This window comes from Lasioglossum baleicum, chromosome 3 (genome assembly GCF_051020765.1).
Source record: "Lasioglossum baleicum chromosome 3, iyLasBale1, whole genome shotgun sequence".
In the NCBI taxonomy this organism is placed as follows: Eukaryota; Metazoa; Arthropoda; class Insecta; order Hymenoptera; family Halictidae; genus Lasioglossum; species Lasioglossum baleicum.
The window spans coordinates 17,187,645-17,215,639 of NC_134931.1; the positions used below are offsets into that span (position 1 = coordinate 17,187,645).

General features: G+C 36.5%; 3 protein-coding genes across 3 annotated transcripts; 2 read left to right on the plus strand and 1 right to left on the minus strand.

Moving 5' to 3' along the window:
* Positions 1-47: 47 nt before the first annotated feature.
* Positions 48-12,064, plus strand: LOC143207337 (hemocyte protein-glutamine gamma-glutamyltransferase). Its single transcript, XM_076420708.1, has 9 exons — positions 48-783; positions 966-1,007; positions 4,851-5,342; positions 5,948-6,174; positions 7,354-7,955; positions 9,116-9,213; positions 9,476-9,766; positions 10,890-11,050; positions 11,186-12,064. Exons 3-9 carry the CDS (start codon positions 4,868-4,870, stop codon positions 11,471-11,473), a joined length of 2,142 nt encoding a protein of 713 aa, XP_076276823.1. The 5' UTR covers positions 48-783; positions 966-1,007; positions 4,851-4,867; the 3' UTR covers positions 11,474-12,064.
* On the minus strand, positions 11,950-27,975 carry LOC143207244 (uncharacterized). Its single transcript, XM_076420458.1, has 6 exons — positions 19,617-27,975; positions 19,280-19,410; positions 18,936-18,994; positions 18,742-18,878; positions 17,098-17,856; positions 11,950-15,421 (listed from the first exon to the last, which is right to left on the minus strand). The coding sequence occupies exons 1-6, from the start codon at positions 21,239-21,241 to the stop codon at positions 12,592-12,594; spliced, it is 5,541 nt and encodes a 1,846-aa protein (XP_076276573.1). The 5' UTR covers positions 21,242-27,975; the 3' UTR covers positions 11,950-12,591.
* LOC143207245 (uncharacterized) lies at positions 22,038-25,465 on the plus strand. The gene is made up of 7 exons (XM_076420459.1): positions 22,038-22,053; positions 22,318-22,552; positions 22,639-22,806; positions 23,038-23,206; positions 23,474-23,636; positions 23,698-23,877; positions 24,412-25,465. Exons 1-7 carry the CDS (start codon positions 22,038-22,040, stop codon positions 25,407-25,409), a joined length of 1,929 nt encoding a protein of 642 aa, XP_076276574.1. The 3' UTR covers positions 25,410-25,465.
* Positions 27,976-27,995: the final 20 nt, after the last annotated feature.

Genomic DNA, 27,995 nt, shown 5'->3' on the forward strand with positions numbered 1-27,995 from the left:
CTCAAATTTCAATAATAATCACCTTTTTATTGATGATTTTTATCGTGTAGAAAATGTTAGAATAACTGTTATTTTTGGTCCCTGGTTATACCAATTTAAATAATATCCGCAAAATTTCAAAAATCATAAGAAATGGTAATATTCTAGATCGGAAGAAATGTTTCATTTTTTCGAGTTAAAATAGCGCCGACTGCAAAGGGTTAATATATTATTTGAAAATTGCATTCCGTATGCCTTTGTTTGTACTAAATAAAAATTCGTGGATAATTATTTGCTATTTTTGTTGAAATCAATAGTGCCCAAACTTCTTAGCTCAATGTTGAAATCTGTACAGATGCCAATCGCTGTAACGGGGCAGTTGTAGTCAGCTCGAAGGAAGCTGCGACTCGTATAAAAAGCGGGAGAGGCTCTTCGAATGCCAGTATAGCAATGAAAGTGTAAGTTGACTGTCGATCGGTGTCACTTCTGTAGCCATCGTTTTTTCTATCGAATTATCATCTCTTCCATCTTTATCTTCAGTGAACTTTCCACCTTTTTTTAGTGATATGTTAATAGAACATTTAATTCTCTAAAATTAGCTCCTGTTCAATTTCATTTCTTAATTTCGACATTACTAAATGACTTTTAAATGAATCGTGTCGATAACAATTATAAAGTTACATAAACTTAAAGAAACAGTAAATAGAATGATCGCTTTGTTTCTAATAAATTATTTGCCTAATTGTTAGTTACAAATGAACGTGTTTTATATATACTTCACTTCGATTTAAAATTTATTTTTAGGTAATCTATTATTTTCGATATTCGCGAAATCAATATTTTATACTGTTAATTAAAATATAAATGTTTTCGCGTTCTTCGATTCGAGGTTTAACATTTTTTAAAAAGTTGATTTTACTATATAGAACTGGTCATTGTTCAACTTTTCACAAATAATTATTTCGTTATTATTTGTCATTTTGTAGGTACCTTCTAAAATACTCAGCGTCAAATAGGAACTGCTAACAGAGTAAGTAGAATTTATAATTACTAAATTCGTCACTGACAGTTTCTTTATTCATATAAGCTACGAATGACAGTGTAGTTTCATACCAAAGGAAGAAAACGTAGTACATAAAGCCATTATGCAAATCTTACGCGATTAACAGTTATGCAAATTACATTCTTAAAGCACTGATTCTATCTTTAGCTGAGAAGACGATGTTTTTCTGTTAAAGGATGTTGGTTAGTATGGATAGTTGATATAGTACTTGAACAATTTGAAAATTTTTCTTCTCAAAAACTGTGTAAAAAGCATGTGTAAAGCATCTTAAAGCACTGTAAGGCATCATTTATAAAATAAAGCGTCGTTTAAACTATCAATTAAATTTCTTATCTTGCATAAAAATGAAACGTATACAATTCATAGAGCTGCACTTCCATCATGATTTCATTTTGCTACAATACAAATGACGAGCATATTAATTTACCGATGACGACGTACTAGATGTAATTATAATTAGGAACAAGGTCAGTGATTGAAAAAGAAATAATTTGTACTACTCTCAGTGATATCTTTATAGACAATTGCAACGAACATTAATTTAAAACTCGTCTCACACCATAACTCTTCATTTTTAAGAAAAGTTAACCCTTTCACTTGAGTGGTGAGGCGCCACTGAAACTTGCTATACCATTATTCAAAATATTCTTTAAATTATTAAATATTAATAATGTAATAAATTTCATGCCCACGAAATTTAAAAAATCATAGAAGATACAATGACTCCCACTAATATTCGGACACTCTTACAAAAACCATAACTTTTTAAATATTGGAATATACGATTTGAAATTTTTGAAGATGTTAGAATAATTGATTTGCTACACAACGTGACAAAAATTTTTGAAAAAATCTGCAAGTTGTCGGAAGTGCAGAGAAAATACTAAAAGTTCTGTTTTCTAACTTTTTTATGTGGTCTTATATGGAAAATTTAGAGAACACGTTTCGTAGATCTGTATCATTTAAACATATCCTGAGAATTTTATGAAAATCGGCCGACGTTGTAATGATCAACAAACGTTTAAAGGTGGTAAAAATTGCAGTTTTTCACGATTTTCGGCCTCCAACTGCAGTAATTCTAAGGATTCTAACCGATTCAACCGATTTCTATGAAACTTTCACAGTGCATTTAATTGACACAGATGTACAAAACGTATTTTTTAAATTTTCAATATAGGCCCGCATAAAAAAGTTGTAAAATGCAACTTTTAGTATTTTCTCTACAATTACGACCAAATGGAATTTTTGAAAAAATTTATTTTCACATCCTGTGGTAAACTAATTGCTCTAGCTTCCGAAGAAAGTTCAAATCGTATAGTACAATATTAAAAAAGTTATCGTCTTTTTTAGAGCGTCCAAATATTAATGGGAATCACTATATAGATTGAAATATGCTAGGTCGAACAAACGTATATAATTTTCGAGTTAAAATCGAGAAAAAATGTCAAATTATACGAACTTCTAAAATTATTTGTGAACCAAGCAGAGATCATGCAGTGTTTGTCATCGTTGTTAAAGTGAATGCATCAAATTCAGCAGATCTGCATATGTAGAAATTGAGTAAGACTTTTCGGAACGAAGCATTTCGCCGAACAAACCGGTGAATCATTCCCGAGAGTCATCGATGTCGGATCGATTCCAATCCAGGGTGAAAACGCACTATTACGATGCAGCTCACGTTCGGCTACATATCCCGGATATTTACGTAACAACGTCTTGATGAATCAAAGATAAATTCCGAACTGCCATGTGCGGAGGAAAAGACGCACGGAATTTGGGCTCACCTTGCCCACCGGGATGATTACATCCTCGGGATTCTTGTTACAAAACTTTCTGGGAAACTCCAGCTGCCATTGGTTTTCGACACACTTCGACACAGTTCCGAACTGTAGCTGCCAACTCTCAAATAGTACATGTGCAATTAATCGCCGTTGCTTTCGTATTCTACAATCTGTGCAGAGTCTTCTCGAAACATTTGCACCATGAATTTGTTGAATCATTCGTTATTTGATGTATTTCTTCTTCGAACAGGATGCTGCTTTTATTATGATAAAAAATTTTGTTCAATTGACAACTCATTTCTGTTGACTTCCTCGTTACGATACAATCGTTGGTGTGTAAGATTTCGAAGAATCTTAGGAGTAACTCGTACTCATTTGTTGACCTTACTGTACAAGGTCACGAATGAAAGTTTCTCGTAAATCGTCCATCTACACGGTGTTCCAATTGATTTTACCGTTTTCTTGAACACCAAACTTACCAGCGCCGGTCAAATAGCCGGTTTCTGCTTTTTCATTTCACAATTATTGAAATGATAATGATACTATCACTGGAAATGATTGTACACATTTTTGTATCCAAATATTATGATAAAAATCACAGAAAATCTATGTAAACTCTATGATGCCATTTTTATTAGGCAACACATGTCAGCCATTTTGAGAGATCGGTAGTTTAATAGAGGATTTTCATTTTTGCTATTGATTCTATTACAATTACTTGCTACCAGTTTGGTAACCTATTTAATTTTAAACTAATATTATTGATCCAATGGGATCATTTATTTTCTTCCACAAAGTACGAAATTGCACATTGCAACAATATTCAACAATACGTTCGCTAATAATAATAACTTTAAAATTAAATGATACCTTAATTAAATTCTATTCCATGAAGCGTTTGCAATCCAATGGGATTATCTATGTTTATATATGTATGTAATAATCCACTAATAATAATAACTAGACTAGGGACCTTTATGCAAAATAAAATTTTTCTTCGTCAATTACAAGAAGCAGGAACCATATAAAAATTTCTTCTAATCTTTAATAATTGTAATAAATTGAAAATAACACATGGATGTTCTTAAATACCCTTAATGTTTTCACTATTCTAAATTACATCCATCCATTTTTGTCATAAATGCATAAAATCCGCAGTCTAATGATAAGTTAAAAAATAAATAACTCCTTAATTAAAATCTGTTCCATGAAACGTTTGCAATCTAATGGGATTATCTAATTTCCTTCCACAAAATACGAAATGGCACATTGCTGGTAGCAAACGAATTCAACAATACGTTCGCTAATAATAATAAGTAGACTGGGGACCTTTATGCAAAATAAAAATTTTCTTCGTCAATTACAAGAAGCAGGAACCATATAAAAATTTCTTCTGATCTTTAACAATTGTAATAAATTGAAAATAACACATGGATGTTCTTAAATACTCTTAATGTTTTCACTATTCTAAATTAAATCCATCCATTTTTGTCATAAATGCATAAAATCCGCAGTCTAATGATAAGTTAAAAAATAAATGACACCTTAATTAAACTCTGTTCCATTCTGGGATTATCTACGTTCCTCCATAAAATACAAAATTGCACATTGCTGGTAGTCAAAATGACATCCACCCATTTTTGTCATAAATGCATAAAATCCGCAGTCTAATGATAAGTTAAAAAATAAATGACACCTTAATTAAACTCTGTTCCATTCTGGGATCATCTACGTTCCTCCATAAAATACAAAATTGCACATTGCTGGTAGTCAAAATTACATCCACCCATTTTTGTCATAAATGCATAAAATCCGCAGTCTAATGATAAGTTAAAAAATGAATGACACCTTAATTAAACTCTGTTCCATTCTGGGATTATCTACGTTCCTCCATAAAATACAAAATTGCACATTGCTGGTAGTCAAAATTACATCCACCCATTTTTGTCATAAATGCATAAAATCCGCAGTCCAATAATAAGTTGAAAAATAAATGACACACCTTAATTAAATTCTGTTCCACGAAGCGTTCGCATCATTCGAGATGTCTTCGGAAGAACCACTCGTTGTCGAAGCGGTGTACCTCTACGAAAAAGAGAACGCAACAGATCACCACACGATCAATTATGAACTTGTGCATTTGGATCCTCCAACCCCTGTCCTCAGACGTGGTCAAGCTTTCAACGTAGCTCTCAGATTCAATCGTGACTATGTAGACGAGATCGACATCGTCAGGTTGCTCTTCAGCTTCGGTCCAAACCCAAACGTTCTAAGAGGCACCAGGGGTGTAAACACAGTCACGAATAGAGACACTTACCTGACTGATTTGGAGGCATGGGGTGTGCGAATGATTGGTGTCAATGGCGTAGACCTTTCTGTAGAAGTTAGAAGTCCGATCGACAGTCCTGTTGGAGTTTGGCAATTAAATGTGGAGACCACGACATTGGGCAGGAGGGCTGCACCGAATACTTACAGCTACGAGAGGGATATTTATCTGCTGTTCAATCCGTGGGTGAAAGGTGAGACAACGTAAATTAACAATGTTAATTTATGCAGAATGTAATTAGTAGACCGTGGATATATTTATTTGCAGTCACACAACTTAATTCATGTCTTAAGTACTTAATTAAGTACTTAATCTTGTTACTTCATCACCCTGGTGTTATCTCATGTTTCACGATCTGCGAACTCTAAAAGAAAGCATTATGTTTCATGAAGAAATCATACTGTACATGATGTATACAAATGTTTAATCTCTGGGTAAAATGTGAGAACGTAAATTGACAACATTTAATTATACAGAATGTAATTAGTAGAGACCTTGGAAGTTTATGTGCAGTCATACAACTTAACCCAGTTACTATAACCCTGACGTCATCTCATGTTTCACGATCTGCGAACTCTAAAAAAAAGCATTGTTTCATGAAGAAATCATAGTGTACAAGTGTACATAATGTATAAAAATGTTCAATCCATGGTTGAACGGTGAGACAACGTTAATTTATACAGACTGTAATTAGTACATCGTGTTATTTCATGTTTGACGATCTGCGAACTCTAAAAGAAAGCATTGTGTTTCATGAAGAGATCAGAGTGTACATAATATGTATAAAAATGTTCGCAGATGACTTGGTGTTTATGGAGGACGAGCAGTTGCTAGACGAATACGTGCTAAACGACGTTGGCAAGATATGGGTTGGCCCATGGGGTAGTTCCCGTGGCAGAGAATGGGTCTTCGGTCAATTCGACGCTTGCGTGCTTCCAGCTTGTCAGTTGTTGTTAGAACGATCTGGAATTAAAGCTATATCCAGAGGAGATCCAATCAAAATGTGCCGAGCCATTTCGAGAATCGTAAGTCAATCAAACATAATTTATATTCATTGGCTACATTTACGTTGATCCTTAACCCTTTTCGCTCGGAGCTATTTTATAACTGGAAAATTGAACATTTCTTCCAACCTAGAATAATTTCATTCTATATGATTTATTCATTTTATGAGTATGAAATTAATGTAATACTTCATATACAATATTTATTAAATATTTAATAATTGGTTAGATCCCAACATAATTAATTTCCACTCGACGAGCGTATTACAATTACAGGGTGACAAGAAATAACGGAGTTAAACATTTCTTATTATAATTCTGTCAAATCGACGAATTTTGAAAAACCAAATGATAACAACCATAACATAGACCGTTAGTATTCACATATTTAAGAGGTTTGAAACGTGTCTTGAAATTTTCGGCTATGGGCCGCAGCTCTTCTGGCGTCATTCGGTCCCACACCCGGCGCAGAGATTTTTTCAGCGACTCGAAACTTTCATGGGACTGAGCACAGGCCCTGGCCTCCAAAATCGACCAAACGCTGGAGTCCATAGAGTTGAGATCCGGTGAGTACGGCGGCCATTCCGCAGATGTGATGAAACCTGGAAAATGGGATTTGCTACGGTTTTCGTGGATCAAGGGGTCAAAATCAACCAAGAAGTGTATCGACGGGACATTCTCGAAGCCGTCGTACTTCTGTGGGCCCAATAGCACCTCGGCGATCCGGAATGGACGTTACAGCAGGATTCCGTGCCGGCCCACAGGGCAAAAACGACTCAGGAGTGGTGCAAAGCCCATTTTCCATGTTTCATCACATCTGTGGAATGGCCGCCGTACGCACCGAATCTCAACCCGATGGACTACAGCGTGTGGTCGATTTTGGAGGCCAGGGCCTGTGCTCGGCCCCATAAAAGTTTGGAGTCATTGAAAAAATCTCTGTACCAGGAGTGGGACCGAATAACGGCAGAAGAGCTGTGGCCCATTGACGAAAATTTCATGACACGTTTGAGCCTCTGTATCGGCGCAAAGGGTGGCCATTTCGAAACTTCTTAAATATATGAATACTAAAGGTCCATGTTATGGTTGTTATTATTTGGTTTTTTCAAAATTCGTCGATTTGACAGAATTATAATAAGAAATGATTAACTCCGTTATTTCTTGTCACCCTGTAAATTCAATTAAATTCAATTAAATCGCCAGGTAAACTCCAACGACGATCAAGGTGTAATTACGGGTCGCTGGGACGGTGAATACGGAGATGGCACAGCGCCGGCCGCGTGGACCGGAAGTGTGCCGATCCTGGAGCAATTCTTGGAGTCCGGAGAGTCAGTGAAATATGGACAATGTTGGGTGTTCGCTGGAGCAGTCACCACAGTGTGTCGAGCTCTTGGAATACCATCCAGAGTGATCTCGAACTTAGTATCTGCCCACGATGCAAACGCTTCACTCTCGGTCGATCGTTACTACGACAAAGACAACGAGGAGCTGGAGTACGATCCGAACAATTTGGAAGGCGAGGATTCCATTTGGAACTATCATGTTTGGAACGACGTTTGGATGGCTAGACCAGACTTGCCTAAAGGATATGGAGGTTGGCAAGCGATCGATGCAACTCCTCAAGAACCCTCCGAAGGCGTTTATCAATGCGGTCCAGCTTCCGTTGAGGCTATCAAGCAAGGAGCTGTTGGATACAATTTTGACGTGACATTTATGGTCGCTTCGGTGAATGCTGATCTTATGAGATGGAAGGAAGATCCGGATAGCGAGCTGGGATACTCGAAAATCGACTGTAACAAGTACCAGTGAGTATTTACACGCGAAAATCAATTTTTACCGGAATCTAGACTTTCTTTCTAATCAACGCAAGGACTTGAAACAGACTGTTTCTTTCGAGTCAAACAATCTTCGACCAAGAAACTGTTATTCATAGAATTTTGCTTATACTATTGGATATTTTGATGGGAACAGTGTTTTCCTACTTTTGTGAAAATTTCTCAATTCGAACAATCTTCAAGATCATTCATAGAATTTTTGTTTATTCTATTGGATATTTTGATGGGAACAGTGTTTTTCTACTTCTGTGAAAATCTTTCAATTCGAACAATCTTCAAGCAATTGTTATTGATAGAATTTTTGTTCATACCATCGGATATTTTGATGCGAACAGTGTTTTCCTACTTCTGTAAAAGTCTCTCAATTCGAACAATCTTCAAGAAACCGTTATTCATGGAATTTTTGTTTATTGTATCATACTAAATATTTTTATGGAAACAGTATTTTTCTACTTCTGTGAAAATCTTTCAATGCAAACAATCTTCAAGAAACTGTTATTCATAGAATTTTTGTTTATTCTACTGAATATTTTGATGGAAACAGTATTTTCCTACTTCTGTGAAAATCTTCCAAATCCGAACAATCTTCAAGAAACTGTGATTCATAGAATTTTTGTTTATTCTATTAGATATTTTAATGGGAACAGTGTTTCTCTACTTTTGTGAAAATCTTTCAATCCAAACAATCTTCGACCAAGACTTTTGTTCATACTATCGGATATTTTGATGGGAACAAAGTATTTTCCTACTTTTGTGAAAAATAGTCGCACCCAAGGAGCGATGTAAGAATTACCATACGAACATACATAATTACGTGAAGTCGTTAAAACCTCTCGACAGCAAAGTAAACATCGTTTCCGTAGACACTTAATTTTTGTCTGAGTCACCTATACTCGTTCTAAATTCATTGCTGCATTGGTAATCGTGACATTGGCGCAACCGTGATGAATGCCACACACTGTTCATTTACATAATCTTCACGTAACCACGAAATATTTATGCAAAACACTTGGGACTTCAAATTGCACAATAATTACATTCCTGAATGCTTTTTGAGTACTGATTGTTGGATTAAATTAACATCTTAATAAAGATATGAAGGCGATAAATAGATGTCTCTTTTTTAATAGCATCGGACGGATGATACTGACGAAAGCACCTTGGATCTTCGATCCCAATGGCGACAGAGACAGAGAGGACATAACGTCGCTGTACAAGGCAAGAGAAGGTATGCTTGCATGATCGTTTTGTAAACGTAAGTGCGTGGGTGAACATTACGAAATTGTAGACAACTTTCGTTGGTTCAACATCGTAGCACATTATTTTAATACGGTTCAGGAGTGGGCTCTATTTTTTTTATGAACGCTTCATTCGAAATTCTTGGAGATGTATCATTTTTATTATTTAAAATGTTACATGTCGTTCCCAACTTTCTACGAATTTTTTCACTAACTTAGTAGAATAGAAACAAATGTTCTTGTTCGATCCAGGTACCGAAGCAGAGCGTTTGACGTTGTTCAGAGCAGTTCGTAGCACCGAGGTCGCTAAAAGATTTTATTCCCTGCCCTCTCCTGGCAAAGAGGATGTTGAATTTGATCTTGAGGATCTTGAACGCGTGAATATAGGTCAACCATTCGCTGTCACTGTGCACATGAAGAATAAATCGGACCAGCCACGAACTGTACAAGCAATTTTATCCGCTGGTAGCGTGTACTATACCGGAGTCAAGGCGAACTTAGTGAAGAGAGCTGCCGGCGATTTCACACTACAACCCCACGCAAGTGAGTTCACAGGAATGCTTTCAAAATTTTAGTAGCTTGCAATTTATTTAAAAGTTTCTACGAGAAGGTTCGAAGGTTTTTAAATACAGTAAGTTCTCGACTTACGCGGTTATTCGCGTTCCAGCGCTTTCCGCGTAAGTTGAATGGTCCCTGAGCGCCACCGCTAAAAGATTTTATTAACATTAAACCTACCAAAGTGCCTGAAGTGTATAGTGTTATAAAAATAACAAGATTAAGTTTATTTATATTTTCTGCGATTTTTACTATAATATATACTGGAGTCAAAAAATGCAGGTATATATATAATTGTCAAATAAAAATACTAAAATCGGTCATTTGATCCCTCGTGGTAGGTTTAGTGTTACGAGGGTAGACTCGTTTCTAGGATTGCGAAGGTGCCGGTTGCGCCTTGTCCCTTTACACCCCAAAGATGGGGTTTTTCAGTAGTCAAAAACGCTAGATCAATCTAGGTCGCAGTCACCCTCAAAAATCCTATTTTCACGTTTACAAATTACACCTAAAATTACGCCTCGTAAACGTAAAAATAGAACTTTCGAGGTTGACTGCGGCCTAGATTACAAATTACACCTAAAATTACGCCACGTAAACGTAAAAATAGAACTTTTGAGGTTGACTGCGGCCTAGATTACAAATTACTGATATTACACCTAAAATTACGCCTCGCAACCATAAAAATAGAACTTTTGAGGTTGACTGCGGCCTAGGTTACAAATTACACCTAAAATTACGCCTCGTAAACGTAAAAATAGAACTTTTGAAGCCGACTGCGACCTAGATTACAAATTACTGAAATTACACCTAAAATTACACCTCGTAACCGTAAAAATAGAACATTTGAGGCCGACTGCGACCTAGATTGATCTTTTATCTACCGTTTTGACCTCTGAAAAACCCCATCTTTGATTATTATCGAGAAATGAGAACGCGCATCCCGCAGCCTTGCAATCCTGGAAACGAGTCTACACTTCCACCCCCCTAAAACTTATTTACAAGTTTCTACGAGAAGATTCGAAGGTTTTTAAATACTCTGGTCAGGCTACATTGATCTGAACAGTCTACAAGAATTAAAACTCGATAAAGTTGTTACGTATCGTTTGATTAGGCGAACAATTGCGGCTCACAGTCACGGAGGATGACTATCTGGATAAGCTGGTGGAGTATTGCATTATGAAGCTATACTGCATTGCTACGGTCAAGGAAACCAGACAGACATGGGCTGACGAGGACGATTTCCAAGTCTTGAAACCCAACATCGTAGTCAAGGTAAAACAATTGATTATTTACCAGTGCCTTGACTTTCTATGAACTATATTTTTCCATTGGTTCTAAATACCAGGTTATAATGAACAAAATAAAAAGTGCAACTTTTTAATCGAAAGTAATCATTTTTCTTTTTAGATTGACGGAGACCTCGTCGTAGGAAAACCATCAACCATCAGTCTCAGCTTCACAAATCCTTTGAGAAGGATTCTGACAGAATGCAAATTCAATTACGCGGGTCCAGGGCTCATGAAGAACAAGACATTGGCTTTCCGGAACGTTGAACCGGAAGAGCATGTTTACGTGGAGCATCAATTGGTCCCACAAAAGTCTGGACCACAAAAGATCATCGCAACCTTTACCTCCACGCAGTTGCTGGACATCACAGGATCAGCTTCCATCGACGTTCTCGACGAAGACGAGTAAAACTTGTCTTCCATTGGTATTTTTGATCGTGTCTGAGAATTAATTTGCTAATGGAATCAGACGATTTATAGGAAAACCTTAAACGTTTATCTATATTGACGTGCGTGCACCTAACTGTTCCAAAAAAATATAGAAACATTCAGTTACGTGTCGCGTTATTTCTATGTACAAGGTTTCATACAAAAACAATATAGGTTGTTATATTATTAGACTGCGCGGATCTTCATGCATTTGTAGCAAAATTGAGTAGATAAAATTAAAAAGAGGGAAGAAATAACATTGAATTTAGTTTCCATTTCTTGCAATCGATACAGACAATTCTTATTTTGCATAAAAAGATCCGCAGTCTAATTATTGATAAGAGCACGTCGTTGTACCCCGTCATTTTGCTACTTCATTTCTTGTATTTGTATATATAAATGTTTATTTTTATTTCTTATCACATTTGTATCGCATTAGAAGAATTTAAAAACACTGTTATATTATTTTCAACCTATCGAACATATACAGAAAAAAATTTCTATTTCACTCCGATTGTTGAAATCCAGGTGGAAAATTTTTATCTTCCATAAAGATCCGCTTGCAAGAACATATCAGGGTTATGCTTGCTGATTCCTTTCCACGACAGAGTATGAAATCATTTCTTAAGCAAGAGATTGTCTAATCGAAGTGAGTATAGCGAACCTAAGAATAACTGGGATCGAACTGATGTATTACTCCGTGACATAAATGAGAATGATAATATGCGAGGAATGATAAATGATTTCCTCTATTGATTAATAATAATTAGCTTCCTGATACAGATGATCGTTAGCATTTATTACTATATAGCTATTGTAATATTACGATAAATATTTTACATAAACGATCAATTATTATTCCCCGCAAATCAAAATAAAGTACTCAATGGAATTCAAAGTAAAAACACTCGAAGAATTAAATTACCTTAACGAAATTGGTTAATTCTATTATTTTAATATCACTATTTCTTGTATGCACACACAATCCGATATTTAGACAACAAAATAATCAAACTACAAATCGGGCAATATCACAACACATTTACAAACATATTAAAACCGACCAAAGCGAAACAAATGATACAACAACGGCACAAGTCACAGTACAACGTCACAGGTGATCGTGAATTGCAAACACCAAAACACAGTTGAGCAGACGACACCATAAACGAGCATCAGCAGGTTTTGCCTAGAAAACGGTGAAATTGAACATTCATTTTTCCCATTCTTCTTTTTCGAAAATGCTATGTGGACCTTCGAACAAGTTCTGCCCGAGACCGTTCGGACACAATCTATATCCGTCATTTTCACATCGCCCATCTTTTGAATCAACAGTTCCATTAAAGATTCCACAACTTTCAAGACAGCACCGCTCGACGATTTTCTACAAACTTGCAAATCCGCTTCGTCGGACACGTCCCTTTCATTGTGTGAGACAATTGTAACCGGCATTGAAACCAATTCCGAAGTTTCGTATTCAGACTCGTCGCTCAACGACGCGATTTCCGCTCGTGATAAGATCTCGATGTCATACTTGCAAGAATGGTAACTATCTTTCACAATAACGTCGATACTGTCGACAGCCGACAGGTCCTTCGACTGTTCGCATATCTCTGTCTTCTCAAACTTCTTCTCTTCTTCTTCTTCTTCTTTCATCTTACTCTCCATATGCTGTTGGTACATGTAAATAGCCCTGTACATATTTCTCGCTCTAATCGCAGCGCTCTGTAGAGTCGCGATCGTCTCCGAAGAAATGACTCTATCGAAACTATTCAACTCCGAGTCTATCATCGCACAGCAATTCGAAAGTTTACAACATCCTGGAAATTGCGAGCAGCATGACGACGTTGACGAGTCCGATTCGCGGAAACCTAACTCGCAACCGGTGCCATTTTGTTCGCGCGCCAGAGCTCTGTCGCTCGAATTACATCTTCTCAGACAACGAGGTTTTCCTTCAACACACATTTTTTTAGAACCCATTTCATTCCATATTTCAACAAACTTTGCTGCATTCTTATCGCTAATTTCTTCCTTCAGATCAGTCTTAGACTGTTCTGTAGCCGTCAGTTTCGCGACGTAGGACACTCGCGCAGTTTCCGTAACGCTGTCTTTAACCTTAGTCGATTCTGTCATCGACGAAGCATCTGTCAAGTTACTTTTATCTGCAGCTTCGGTCATTTCCCTGCAACAATCGGTCCCAGTGTGTTTGATCGAAATCATTTCCGTCTGTGTCTCCATCGTTTCTGTTTCTTCTTTCAATGGACCATCCTCCTCGATGATTATTTGTATGCCCTTCGTCTGCGTCTCCCGAAGTCTCGTCTGAGCAGACGAATCCTTGTTATTCGTCTCCGTGACCGTTGAAGTATCCTTTTTCTCAGGTGCAAGAAGCTTCGAAGCATCTTCCAGATCTTTCAACATGTCTCCCTCTGTTGGAACTTCAGAACATTTACTCTGTTGTCTGTTAGACGTGGCGACGTCCGCTAAACTCACAGACTTCGTCTTCAAGCAGCCACGCCACTTCCGCCTGTCTCTCACGCATTGCTCAGCCTTGTTCAACAAATCAACGTCCACCCCTTGGCCACGAAGAAACTCCTTCAGCATGGTTAACGACATCGTTTGCGAATTCGAGCATCCATTGATGGACGAAGAGTTCTTCTGTCTTTCCGTTTTAACCGTCATCGAATCCCTAACTGCGTTCAGTTCATTTTTCTGGCGTTCCTGCTTCAATGGAGCATCCTCCTCGATGATTATCTGTACGCTCTTCGTCTGAACAGACGAATTTTCGTTGTTCGTCTCTGTGCCCGTTGAATTACCTCTTTTCTCCGAAAGTCTCAGGTTGTCTTTACAATTTCCATCTAAGCTCTTCATAGCGTCTTCCAAATCTTCGGAGTTCCGTTCGCAACTCAGCACGATCCCTTTCAACGTGTCTCCCCGACAACAACAACTTTCTTTTGGATCTTCAGAGCATGTTCCATGTTGTCTGTTAGACGTCACCACGTCCGCTAAACTCACGGACTTCGTCTTCAAGCAACCACGCCACTTCCGCCTGTCTTTCACGCATTCCTCGGCCTTGTTCAAGCAGTCAACGTCCACCCTTTGGCCACGAAGAAACTCCCTCAGCATGGTTGAAGACATCGTTTGCGAATTCGAGCATACGTTGACGGACGACGAATTTTTCTGTCTTTCCGGTTTAACTTTTTGGGATGCAAAACTCGTGGATTCAACTGTGTAACTCGAGTTAGGCTTCAACTCTGTCGCGCAGTCTGTGGTAGTTCTACAAGTGAAATTAGAGTTATTCTTGGATCGCGAGCTTTCAAGATGAACGCTCGATGTCGAATCCATAGCCTGATTTTTGATAATCGAGGACGAAGACAAATCTGTCGGAGGAATCACTGTCAGAGGACATTCGGGTATCTTTTCTATCAATTGCTGAACTTCATCGAACACTTCAGCGTCTTTAGATCGACTTTGACGAACTTCATTCGGATCGATGTCTCTCGTTGGCTCATCCTGCGGAATCTCCATTTCTTCTTCGATCGAAATTGGCTTCGTCGATCGTTCGGGATCAATCGAATTTGTCTCGTTTTGATCATGATCAATCATTGATTTATTTGCAATTTTCTTGTCTCGTTTATCAGCTGGGCCAGATTTTATTATCTCTTCTAACAGTTTCAACACTTTCGCTTCTTTAGAGGTTTTCTGCCGATTCACCCGTTCGGACAATGTTCTCTCGGAGCATGTGGACTCTGAGCGGCAAGAGGATCCATTTTCTTCTTTGAAACACACTTTCAATACTCTTGATTTCGGTTTTAACTTAGGTGTACTTTCTGGATTCATTATGTATTTTCTGCTCGACTGTTTCGAGAAGTCTATTGCTGAATTAGGTACCTTCTTTTTGGACTCGCCTGTTCGTCCATGTTTCCCTTCCCTGTAAAGAGTATCATCGCTATAATAATGATTTGTTTAACCTTCAAAATACAGAGCGAGTCTCGTAACGTGACGACCTCGAATAACTCGTAAGAAGATTGTGGAGTTTTATGCATTTATCAAGAAATTGGCTGGGTGAACTATAAAACAGTAAAATATTAGAAAAATCTAAGAATATTGTTATGATTAGACAGTGGATTTGATGCATTTATGACATAACTGAATAGGTGCAATATAAGACAGTAAAAATAGTGAAGAATTTTAAAATACTATGATATTATTTTCAACCTATTAAACACATTCAGAGAGAAAGTAAATTTCTATTTTACTCCAGTTTGTTGCAATTCAGGTACAAAATTTTTATTTTGCATAAAGATCCGCTGTTTGAAACATAATTAAAAACATTTTAAACATATTCAGAGAGAAAGTAAATTTCTACTTTACTCCAGTTTGTTGTAATTCATATACCAAATTTTTATTTTGCATAAAGATCCGCTGTTTGAAAAATAATTAAAAACATTTTAAACATATTCAGAGAGAAAGTAAATTTCTACTTTACTCCAGTTTGTTGCAATTCAGATACCAAATTTTTATTTTGCATAAAGATCCGCTGTTTGAAACATAATTAAAAACATTTTAAACATATTCAGAGAGAAAGTAAATTTCTACTTTACTCCAGTTTGTTGCAATTCGGGTACAAAATTTTTATTTTGCATAAAGATCTTCTGTTCTAAACATAATTACTAAAAAACATAATTAAAAACATTTTAAACATGTTCACAGAGGAAAATTAAATTTCTACTTCACTCCAGTTTGTTGCAATTCAGATACAACATTTTTATTCTGCATAAAGATCCGCTGTTTTAAACATAATTAAAATCATTCTAAACATAATTACTAAAAAGCATAATTAAAAACAATTTAAACATGTTCACAGTGGAAAATTAAATTTCTACTATACTCCAGTTTGTTGCAACTCAGATACAACATTTTTATTTTGCATAAAGATCCGCTGTCTAGTTATGAGCTTTTCAATGTAAAACATCTATTATGCGATGAAATGAATTTTTATTTCACTCCTGCGCTGCCCACAATCGTTGCAAAACATTTTTCTTTTGCATAAAGATCCGCAGTCTACTCGTGTGTTATTTGTTCTACGAAAAAATGTTTCGGACAAAAGTTGCATGATTTCTTGGGGCACACACAGTGCTGTGATTTGTTTTTTTATAATATTGCTTCTTTACACAGATACGAGGATCACCTTCAGCTTTCTAAATGGAATGTCTGATATTTTCTCTCGAATTCGGATAAATTATGAAATTCTGCGCAAGAAAGTTTTATACAAAGTGGAACTTAGAACATGTTTTAGAAATATCTCGGTAGCTATTCATTCTAAGTTAAAACTTTTATTTATTAGAGCACTGTATGTCCCCAGGAAACCATGCAATTTTTCTTCCAAACATTTTCTCGTACAACAAATGACTTACGACTAGACTGCGGATCTTCATGCAAAAGAAAAATGTTCTGCAACGATTGTGAGCAGCGCAGTAGTTAAACAAAATTTCATTTCATCGCATAATACATTTTTTACATTGAACACATTATAATTTCTTGATAAACGCTTCTTGATAAAAGACTCATCCTGTATAGTACTATAAAATTTCATAAAACTTTTACTTGATATTATCTGTTAACTGATTAGATCTCTCGCTAGATTGCGCAAGTAATTGCCGATTTTTCAGTGCCAATGTTGTAGCACTGCTCGAGGAAGGAAGTTTCACCGTACCACCCGGTCTCCACACCGGTTGTTGATTATTAGCAACGCGATACTTTTGTCGAGGCATTGGCAGTCGCGATTGTTCAAAGTTCACGCTTTGCGTGGGCTTCTTGAGCAGTTTGCCTTTCTCAGAATAGCGAGCGCTGTCGTTTACTTTTCTTTCAACGATTTTCACTGGTTCATTAAATGAGAGTTTCTCTACATCCTGATATCTCTGGATGTTCAACGATTTCGTCGATGGTTTAGACTTTGGGTGTTTCGTTGCGTTGTATCTACTCAAGCTAATGTTGTCGTGCATTTTTCTCTCAATATTTTTCACTGGTTCGTTATACGAGATTCTCTCTATGTCTTGGTACCTTTGAATGTTCAACGATTTCGTCGACGGTTTAGATTTCGGGTGCTTCGTTGCGTTGTATCTACTCAAGCTAATGTCCGTCATTTTTCCTTCACCAATTCTGAGTGGTTCAGCATACGAGAGTTTCTCCACATCTTGGTGTCTTGGAGTGTTTGCGAATTTCGTCGTCGTTTTCGCCTTCGGTGACTTTATTGCATTATGTTTGTTCAAAGTAACAGCCATCTGCGTTTCAATGTTACTCTCTTTCCTGATCAGGCTCGCTTTTGGACCTCTCGATTCGACCACGCCATCTTTCCGCCTAGAGCTTTACCAATTGAACATTTTGTTAACACTAACCGTACCGGGTACAAAATATATCGAATATATATTGTTTAGAAAAATTACAAGGCTGAACTTATTTAGATTTTTCACAGTTTTTATAATAATGTAGAATAATAATATTGAATAATTTCTGATGGAAGCATCTTCGTAGTTTCAATAATTAAAAAATAAACAATGTGAAACCGGTCATTTGGCCGGTCGCGGTACGGTCAGTGTTAATCATTACAAATGTACGAGTTCATTGAAAGTGTTGCTATTAACCAGAGTTGGGCATTAATCGACTAAAATTTTAATCAAGATTGATTGATTAATGTGTACGATTAAGAAAGTAATCATTGAAAAATCGGCGATTGATTCAATCGATTGATGAAGTTAATCGTCAATCGTTGATTAAAGGAAGAAATCATCGAAAAGTCGGCGATTGATTCAATCGATTGATGAAGTTAATCGTCAATCGTTGATTAAAAGAAGAAATCATCGAAAAATCGGCGATTTATTCAATCGATTGATGAAGTTCATCGCCATACGGTATATCTATAAATTGTAATAAGGAGGGAGATAGAAATATATCTCAACAAAAACTCTGTTTACATTTCTTTCAGTATTCATACAGTTTTGATTCCATATTTCATTTCGAAGTTTCAGCAGTTAATCATTAATCAATTATCCGATTGACGATTACGATTGAAAGAAATGTAATCGTTAATCGCAATTAACGATTTATAAGTACTTAATCGTTAACCACAATTAACGACTAAACTAGGAGATTAATTGTTAATTGCGATTAACGATTGAAGTAGAAATTTAATCGTCAATCGTTGATTAAATTTTTGCCCAACTCTGCTATTAACTGAATTAACTTAATTGCCTTTGGTTTCGAACGTTCTCCTTTTCTTCGCTCTCGGTTATAACGGTTCTCAGTTTATCCGAAATGTCTTGCATTATGTCACTTATTTCGCGTAGCACGTGATTCCAAACCGAAACAACTTCGTTGATCATTATTCTCTAAAAGTAATCTATTCATTAGATATACTCAATTTCGATTCATCCTCTACAACTCACCTTTTTGTACATATTCTTTTCTTGACATAATTTCAGTAGGAGACCCTCCAACTGTTGCTCTATAAAAATGTTAATATTATAAATATTATACATAGTTTTTCTTTACCACTAGGTTTACGTCAAAACGACGGGTTCTAATATTCTGAATTAGCGATCATTAAGATTGTAAAGATGCTTCGCTGAGGAATTATATTTACCGAATTTATTTCTTTGGGTATATATTATTTGAAAAATGGGCAAAAATTTGGATAGACACATATGTGTTATGTTTATAAAATAATGTGAAATAGTTATTTCTAGAGCTCCGTAAACCTAGTGTTAAAAAAAGTATAAATAACTGGTACCTTGTCTTTCCACAGCCAGTTTATTCTGATCCACTGATTTCGCTAAGTCGATGACCAAACTCAACAAGCATTTAGCTATTTTTGACTCAGCTTTATGGCTGTCGTGTGAGTCGTGAATGTAACTTTTGCACCTGTATAGAAAAGTTATTCAAAATCGTGCAGATAAAAAATTCCTTAAACATCAGAAAAATTATTCAAAATCGTGTAGACAAAATTCTTTAAACATCGGAAAAATTATTCAAAATCGTGTCGATAAAATTCTTTCAACTTCGGAAAAATTATTCAAAAAATCGTGTAGATAAAATTCCTTAAACAACGGAAAAATAATTCTAAATACCTGGAAATAATTCTGATAAGGAGCCGCAGAGGCATCGCCGAACGAACCGAATCGATCGGACTCGTGTCCTGCAGCAGTATCCAAATGTTCTCCATTTTTTGAAAATTATTATACAACTGTTCGTGAATTCTCGACAACAAATTGCATATTTTTATATTCCCATAATCAACACTGAACGGCGCACTCTTTTCAATCATTCCATTGCTGGCATCATCAATAGCATATTCCGTAATCTTTCTCTCTCCAGTTCGATTTCCTCCATTTTGCCTATCGTTTTCTCGCATCGTTCCAATTTTATTCAAAATATTTTTCCCTTCCTCTCTTCTTTCGGTAACAGTCTGCAAATTCTCTTTAAAGTTTATACTTTCCATATCAGAATCCAATTTTCTTCTGTTCGCGTCGATCACTGTGCTGTTTCTTCGGTAGAAATCGTTATCCGAACTATTGTTAACGCTGGATGGCTCACATCTAGATTTTGTCATATTATTATTATCGAACACGTCAGTGTTACACACGTCTGCTTCTACTAAAGAAGAGATCACTTTGTCTTTCCGTTCTTCCATTCCAATCAAATCTTCTATCAGAGTTTTCTCAGACTCGCTTACGAAAGATCTCGTTTCATCGTACTCCGTACACGCTTTTCGAGATCTCGATGTCTGAGAATCATTTACAGAATCCATTTTCTTTTTATTATGGTCCAGATAATTCATAAGCTCTTCGGATCTTTTCAGAACTTTCCTTGATCTCTCTGTCGAACGTTTCTTCCCTTTCGCCGTCGAACGTGATGTCTCACTGTCATCGGAAGACGTCGTAGAGTCTATATCTCTCACTATACTCAATTTAAAGGTTTCGTTCTTTTCTTCGTCATCTTCCGCGGCTTTCGACTCGTTATGACACACGCACGACTCACAGGATTCATCGCATTGTCCACATTTGACTTGTGTTAACGGAGCTGCATCGTTTTCAGCAACTCCGGATTTCGAAGATTTCTTCGTCTCCTTCGGGAAACTTGCCAGCGAGCTTCCTTCTCGACTTATATCGGAGAAGGTTCTGCCAAGATCGTTAATGTTCTCTTTGTTTCCAGGATAAATCTGCACCAACTCGAAAGGACAGTTCGGAAGATCGTTTTCTACGTCTTCTGCTACATCATTCTTCATCTTCGAATAATTAATGCTTCTCGTTCTGTTCGAGCTAGAAAGTTCTGTTTCAACATTAACCTCACGAATTTTGTTGGGAGCTTCGTCGGTGATTTTCGAATAGCTTGCAACATTTCGCGAATGAACACTTCTCTCGGACAGGGTGCTTTTGGATTTCGTTTTTCTCGAAATTATCTTCGAGTCAATTTTCAAGCAAGATGAACCGTTCACTGTCATCGTAAAATTTTCCTCGATATTCTCATCCCGCGTTCCGTCCTGCGATAGTAAATTTGAGTTGGAGGAATAGCTCGGCACTACGGTGAAGTTCCCCTGTCGCTCATTGTTCGTCGACGTGTTTTGATCCTCCGTTCTGTGTTTATCTCTTGCAAATTTGTTCAGGAAGTGTGTCTCCGGGCACAAGGTCTCGTTGTAAATCAATGTGTCGGTGTTAAACTTGACGAACGGCGACGTCAACCATACCGAATTCATTGTCACGATATTTTATGATACCGTGAGACAAGTCGGTGAACTGATGAAGAAATTGACCAACATTTTCTATCGTTCAGAATTGAATTTTGAATTAGACAGGAGGTTTAGGGGAATATTGGAGCATTGCTGTCACACGCACTCACAAATGTTTCTCGTAAACGGCAAACTTCTTGTGGAATGCAACATGATGTTGTTCTCTATTTATGTACAGGGGGTGTCTGATAAAAATACATATATTTATTTTTATTTATAATCTTGTTCGACGTTCAAAGGAAATATGAAATGTTTCCAACGGGACTTACAAATGTTTTTCATAAACTGCAAATTTCCTGTGAAATGCAAAATGATATTGTCCTCTATTTATGTACAGGGTGTCCGACGAAAATGCATATATTTATTTTTATTTATAATCTTGTTCCACGTTCAAAGGAAATATGAAATGTTTCCAACGGAACTTACAAATGTCTTTCATAAATAGACTGCGGATGTTATTCATTTTCCAATTTTTGTAGACAAATTTTAAGAAAGTGGAATGACACGAAATTCTATTTTTAATGGGAACAGCCTCTGTAGATCTAAAACAAATAAAAATTGTACAAAATTCTGTCGAACTTTATATTCTAGCCTTTTTTGAACATTTCCATAAGCCATAAATGCATAAAGACCCGCACTCTATTAAATGATATTGTCCTCTATTTATGTACAGGGTGTCTGACGAAACTGCATATATATATATTTTTATCTATAGCCTTTTTGTAGAAGTTGAATGATACGTACATATATATTGAAAGAAAACATGGAATGTTTCCAACGTGACTAATGTTCGGACATTTATGTTAAAATATTTTTTTAAAAATGTTCCGTAAAAACTTCTTCCACATCAAGCTGACAACAAGGATTGTGAAAAGCATGGCAAAAATGTTTTGATGGGCAGAAGCGCACGTTGAGCAAAAGCACATCGGTAACCATCTTCATTTTGTTTTAGGCGAACGTTATTTTTGACAAGCATGTACAGGTTATCATTCTAGATTAATGGTTCGTTTGAAAATCTAAACTCAAGGATAAATTATTCCCAGAACTGGCGAAATCTGTTGGAGAGTTTCCGCATTGCAAGAAATCGCACATCACCCCAGCATTTTTGCCGGTGAATCTTGATACACCGTCATCGAGCGAACAAAATCGGAAAGAGAGTAAACGTATCAACGGATTGTCAGTTTTTATCGGATCTACCGAACAACGGATACTTATAAAGGAGCAGACACAAAGTACTAATGAATTGAAAGACAAAAGTCTGCCCTCCCAACACGTCAAGTATGTACATGTAAAAGTCTTGTCTCTGTGTTGTTTCTTAGATCATGCAGTTCTACTATTTTTTTTTCTGAATGATCGTATTTCAGGGAATATAAGAAGTTATGCAAATCTATTTGGAGCTCGACTAAGAGGAAGCCTGTTTTCGCTGGGCCAATTTTCTTCAAGAAAGGGGACAAAGTTCTGTTTAACTTCAAACACTTTGTTAACCCTGAACGAATTGTAGAAGAGTACGCTCGAGTCAATTTTCATAACAAGTACGTTCTTATTTGATCAACACGTTCTCTTCATAATGCTGGTAATAAGACTGCAGATCTTTATGGAAAATAAAATATAAATTGTACGAAACACAAATGCATCTTTATTTTAAATTATAACACATTAACATTTGTGCAGTCTACTGATCAAGCAAACCAGTGAAAAGGCCTCTGTGATGTTACTTGTAAAAATGCTACTTGCATTGAGAACTAATTAACAGATTTTCGTAGGCCACGTTTCGTCAAGGTTAATCGAAAAGAATCAGCGAAATCGCAGTCGATAACCAATCGCGAAAGATCCGACTCAGACGTGGAGCAACACAAGACCAAACAATTTTCTACACGGGAGAAGCTGCGGACCTATCCGCATTCGAGTGAACCAGGATGGAGGTTAAACAAAGTTAGATGCTTTCTATCACAAGTGCAATAATGCTTAACAAATATAATTCACAATAATTCTCTCTTCGAGTCTGCAACAAGGGGAAATTGATTTGCAAAAGGGTATATTTGACTTGCAAAAGAGTGAATTAGGAGTGCAAAAAAGCTGCAAGCGATTTCAGTGTAAAATAAATGAATTTCAATTTCTTCAGCTGCTATTATTGTCGTGATATCTTGACACGTAAATTCTTTTCGAAATCGAGTCTAACTTCACAAAAAATATTAAAAGCCTACAGGAAACTTCCAAAAGAACGTAAGAAGACCAATCACAAGGGTCACAGCAACGCACAATTTCGTGTACGAGTTCAATCCATTCGCAACATCGAAAACGATTTCCCCTAGCGCGAAAATACCAAAGGGAAGTCTAAATTCGTCCAATGTTGGTCAAGGAGGTATGACGAAATAAGAAAGTATGAATTTGTATAAAATATTTCAATCATTCTACTGTTCCAGATAGTCACAGCAATATTCACGATCATGCTTCCACAACATTACCGAAATTACAATTTCGATCCGGTTCAGCGTCGGTGAATTTAGAGAAGGAGGATTTTGCAAATTGCAAGAAGAATACTAACTTGCCTAACATAAAGTGTCAAGAAGCTGAAACGAATCAGCGATCGATGAAAAATCGTAGTAAGAAGCGCAAGACTTTTCATTCGTATTCTTTATAACTTCTATATTAACTATGCTAACAATTTTTATTCGTTGTAAACGATCCGCAGCCTAGTAATTATTTTTTTAGGTTTCTTCATCTTTCTCAATAAGCTTCATGTGTCACATAAAAATATTCCTTTTCTTTGAACTATTGGGTTGGCAAGAAGGTAATTTCGGTATTTTAAGGAAAATAAAACCGAATTACTTTATTCAAGCGATGAACCTTAATCAATCAAATATTTCCTTATTTGTTCTTTTTGGCAAAAGATCATCGAACAAAACGGAAAATATCTTATTCATTAAAGTTCATTGCTTGAATAAAAAAATTGGGTTCTCTTTCACCTTAAAATAACGAAATTACTTGCCAACCCAATAGTTTTTGAAATCAGGTGTGCTACTGTGAGTTACAATGACTTCCAGTTTGATAATTAATAGTAACATTCCCCGGTAAACTTATCGATAGGCCAATTGTTAATTATTGTTTCATGTACAAAAATCACTATTGCTTTGAAGGGAAACGAAATCTGATTAGCGACATAGATCACGAAGTGGAGAAGGTAAAATCCGAATGGCAGTCGTTGAGGTCGCACAATGGAGACTGGAGAAGCAAAACTTTCATGTCCAGTTCGACGACGAAAAAGTTATACGACACACTGGATGATATGACACGAGAAATAGAGCGGATCCAAAAATCGTACCTGGATCCAAAATCAAATCAATTTCTGCAACGAGGCGCAACGAAGTTATTAGAAGCCTCAGAGTCAGCGATCCAGGAAAAAGCAGATAAAATCAAAGATGCACTGTTTCCGAGGACAACGACTAAATCTACTAACAGGAAATCAATCGATAATAGTACAAAACACTCTCTTTTGCCGCACGGATCTTATACAAACTTATCGACAGAGAAATACTTGGGTGGCAGATCTCTTCTAACAAATAAACAATGTCAAAGAAGTAAGCCTGTTACCAGACCGAGCAGCAAGTCGACGCCAAACTTTAAGAAAGGGAATTTATGCGATGTTCTGTTGAAGTCGCAGAAATCGGAAATCGAAGATTATTTGGAAAGTTACATCACGAATGCAGAAGAGAATTTTAAAAATGGCGAATCCAGGTCTAAACAGATGATTCCGTCTACAGACGATATAACAGAGATAATAAAGAATCTGAATGTGCAATCTTTTGATATGTTTGACGTCACGAATGACGAAGGATCTATATTAGACAGTGTAAGAAAAGGTAAAAATATCAAGGAAGAGATTTGTACGCAAACTACAACGCACGAATGTGCCGAGAATATTAAAGAGGAGTTTAACACAGACAGATTATCCCCAAAGGTAAATAAGAAGACGTTGCATTCTGATAGTTCAGTTCAAGCAGGAACTCAAGCTGAAAGTAATTCTTTTATGGAGATGAGCTTGCAAGCATTGAACGCTGATATTCCCGAAAACGTGTTATCTCGTGTACTTCGGTCCGAATTTCTGAAAAAAGATGTATCACTGAAGCCTATGTAGCATGAAAAATTAACAACAATAGTAAAATGCAAAATATTTCAGACTGCGAATTGTTATTACCTATATATTTGTTTTCATTCAAGTATTATATTTCTTTGAGAGTACTTAAGTTCAGGATTTATTTTTCTTGAAATTGTGCAAGTTTAACGGATTTTCTCAAGGTTAAAACCGCAATCTCCCTATTTTCCCATATTCTGCAAAGTTTCAGCTTTAATTTAAAAAAAAAATTCATCACTCTACCTCATTTCTATCGAAAGTTCTTTGATTTTGAATCAAGTTAGGACAACTTTACCCACTGTGCGGCGTTACCTACGAAGCCTCGGCCGATCGTCTTTTCACAAGGCCGTCTTTTACATGCCCAGATAAAAAAGTTGACAAAACATCATTTTTTAATATTTTGTAAACGTTACACAAGTAAGTCAACGCTAACGTCTTAGTACGACAGTAATGGTGTTTTAGAGTTATCGTCGGTGGCAGCGCTCCGGGCGTGAGCACTCTCGTATACTCTCTGTTATGAATAATTTCAGTATGTCCATGATTTTTGTGTGTTCTTGTGACGCCATTGTTGCAGGGGCGCAGTTGGTCACGTGACGTATCTCTGATTCGTCCATTCTGAACCAGACAGGACAGTGCCTGCATATGATAAAACAGAACAACAGTCCTTGATCGTTTTGTTATTATTTTGAGGAAAACTACGCGTTGAAATGGCATAATTTTCTATTGACAAGTTAGCCATTACCTAAAGAAACAATCCCGATTATAAAGACGCATTTTTAAATGTATACAGCACCGTTTCTTGCGTGTCGAAATTTGCTAATTGTAAATTGAAGAAGGAATCGATAGAGAAACGATGCATTCGATTGATGACGAATGCTCTTACCGGAAACTGTTGGAATATTATGTTTCGAAAAGGAATCGGAAATGTATATAATTTTCATTCTCAGATATTTTCTCTATCTCAATTCTACCAAGTTTGATGAATGTTCGAATTAAGATGACGTATAATTCGTTAGAGAAAATGCACGAACGCTATATCGCGCGCGAAAAAAAATGTTTGTTTACGTCAGCCATCGTGGAAATAAGTTTCTAACCTTTGTCCAGCAGCTCGTACACATTTTGAAATATGCAGATTTTTGCTTCGACGTGGATATACTTGGATTGCATACGATAATTGATCTATACTTGGAGCTAATAGCCCAAATTGCCAATATACCTTTAAATTTTATATAAATTACTAGCATAATTCCTGTTGAAAAATTAACGACTGGCTTATTTCTGAAGGTATATGCCACTAATTTATTTTTAGCACTAGATCCTGAAGGATTTCCTGGATAAAAACATATATTGGTGCATCTCTTTGGACTAACCCTTTGTGTACCAAATTTCAACTTTCTATGTCTTCTGTGTTTCGAGATTTTTTTACAGTTATATAGATTTAATAATTTCGTACAAGAACAGTCTGGCAATTTTAGTTATATTGTAACGCAAGAGATTAGCTTATTATTATTATTTTTAATTTCGCCATAACTGATACCTTAGCAACGATCCGATTCGTGCATGCCAGAGATGCTTCGCCAAACCGGATCTCGGCTATACAATGAAGATTAGTAATGGGTTTCGAGCGAAAGGAACAGGGACAGGCAAAAAGACAATCGACAATAAAATATAGTCGGTCGGTAGACGCGGATGAATAAATGAATCGAACCACGGGTTGGCTCGTCTTCCCCAATCAGCAGGTTAATTCGTCTTCCCTTGGTGCAGTAATATTTATGCATCGCAGTGTAATTGACCCCACGCAATACCGTTTCAGTGTGTTGTTCAACCGGCCCGTACACGTGACGTTTTATTGTACGACGTATAGTAACCATTGTCTAACAGAATTTTATATGTTCTAAAACAACAAAAAAATTCAACAAACTTTCCAAGAAGTCAATATGTAAGTATACATATACTTATCGGCAGAGTTGTGTTAATTTAAATATGTTGTTTACATTGCAATTGTATTACGTAATTCGAAGCTTTCACTTAATTTAATTAATTCGATTAATGTGATTACATTAATACAATATAGAAATACAATATAGAAATACAATATAATTGAAATAAAATGTAATTGACAAATACTTTTTAATTATAATCCGTGAAGTAATTCAATTGTAATACAACACAACTCTGGTTTTCGGTAACGAATCATATCAAAAGGGTATGAGACCTTATTATAATGTTTCTGGGGAAACTATTTTGGTCAGAACCTTTGCCCTCAAGAATGCCCGAACCTTTTGTTATCCGAACTTAACTGCAGTTGCAGGTAAAAGATGCACGCGATACATAAGCAGGAGAGGAGAGAAACCAGTATAAATATCGGAAGGAACCTCCGGCGTTCAGGATCTTTAAAGCAAATGAAACCGAAGATCGGTATAGTTTCGGTTGGCAATTAATCGATCCACGAGCAGCAATAAATATGGTATTCGTTGAATTGTAGTGTAAGAATCATGACCGACAATCGCTGGAGGAGGGACGTTTTCGCGTTTATCTTATCGGTGGACGACCCGTGACCCCATACAAACACGAAAAGGCAACGGGACG

What these genes read in the sequence shown, in the direction of transcription:
- LOC143207337 (XM_076420708.1), top strand. Translation starts at nt 4,868, where the DNA reads ATGTCTTCGGAAGAACCACTCGTTGTCGAAGCGGTGTACCTCTACGAA. An exon ending in GCTGTACAAGGCAAGAGAAG is followed by an intron (nt 9,214 to 9,475) that starts GTATGCTTGCAT and finishes TGTTCGATCCAG; the next exon opens with GTACCGAAGCAGAGCGTTTG. An exon ending in CACACTACAACCCCACGCAA is followed by an intron (nt 9,767 to 10,889) that starts GTGAGTTCACAG and finishes TCGTTTGATTAG; the next exon opens with GCGAACAATTGCGGCTCACA.
- LOC143207244 (XM_076420458.1), bottom strand. Translation starts at nt 21,241, where the DNA reads ATGAATTCGGTATGGTTGACGTCGCCGTTCGTCAAGTTTAACACCGAC. An exon ending in ACTGGCTGTGGAAAGACAAG is followed by an intron (nt 18,995 to 19,279) that starts GTACCAGTTATT and finishes ACATTTTTATAG; the next exon opens with AGCAACAGTTGGAGGGTCTC. An exon ending in GAGAACGTTCGAAACCAAAG is followed by an intron (nt 17,857 to 18,741) that starts GCAATTAAGTTA and finishes CAATTGGTAAAG; the next exon opens with CTCTAGGCGGAAAGATGGCG.
- LOC143207245 (XM_076420459.1), top strand. An exon ending in CTGCCCTCCCAACACGTCAA is followed by an intron (nt 22,553 to 22,638) that starts GTATGTACATGT and finishes ATCGTATTTCAG; the next exon opens with GGAATATAAGAAGTTATGCA. An exon ending in CGAGTCAATTTTCATAACAA is followed by an intron (nt 22,807 to 23,037) that starts GTACGTTCTTAT and finishes AGATTTTCGTAG; the next exon opens with GCCACGTTTCGTCAAGGTTA.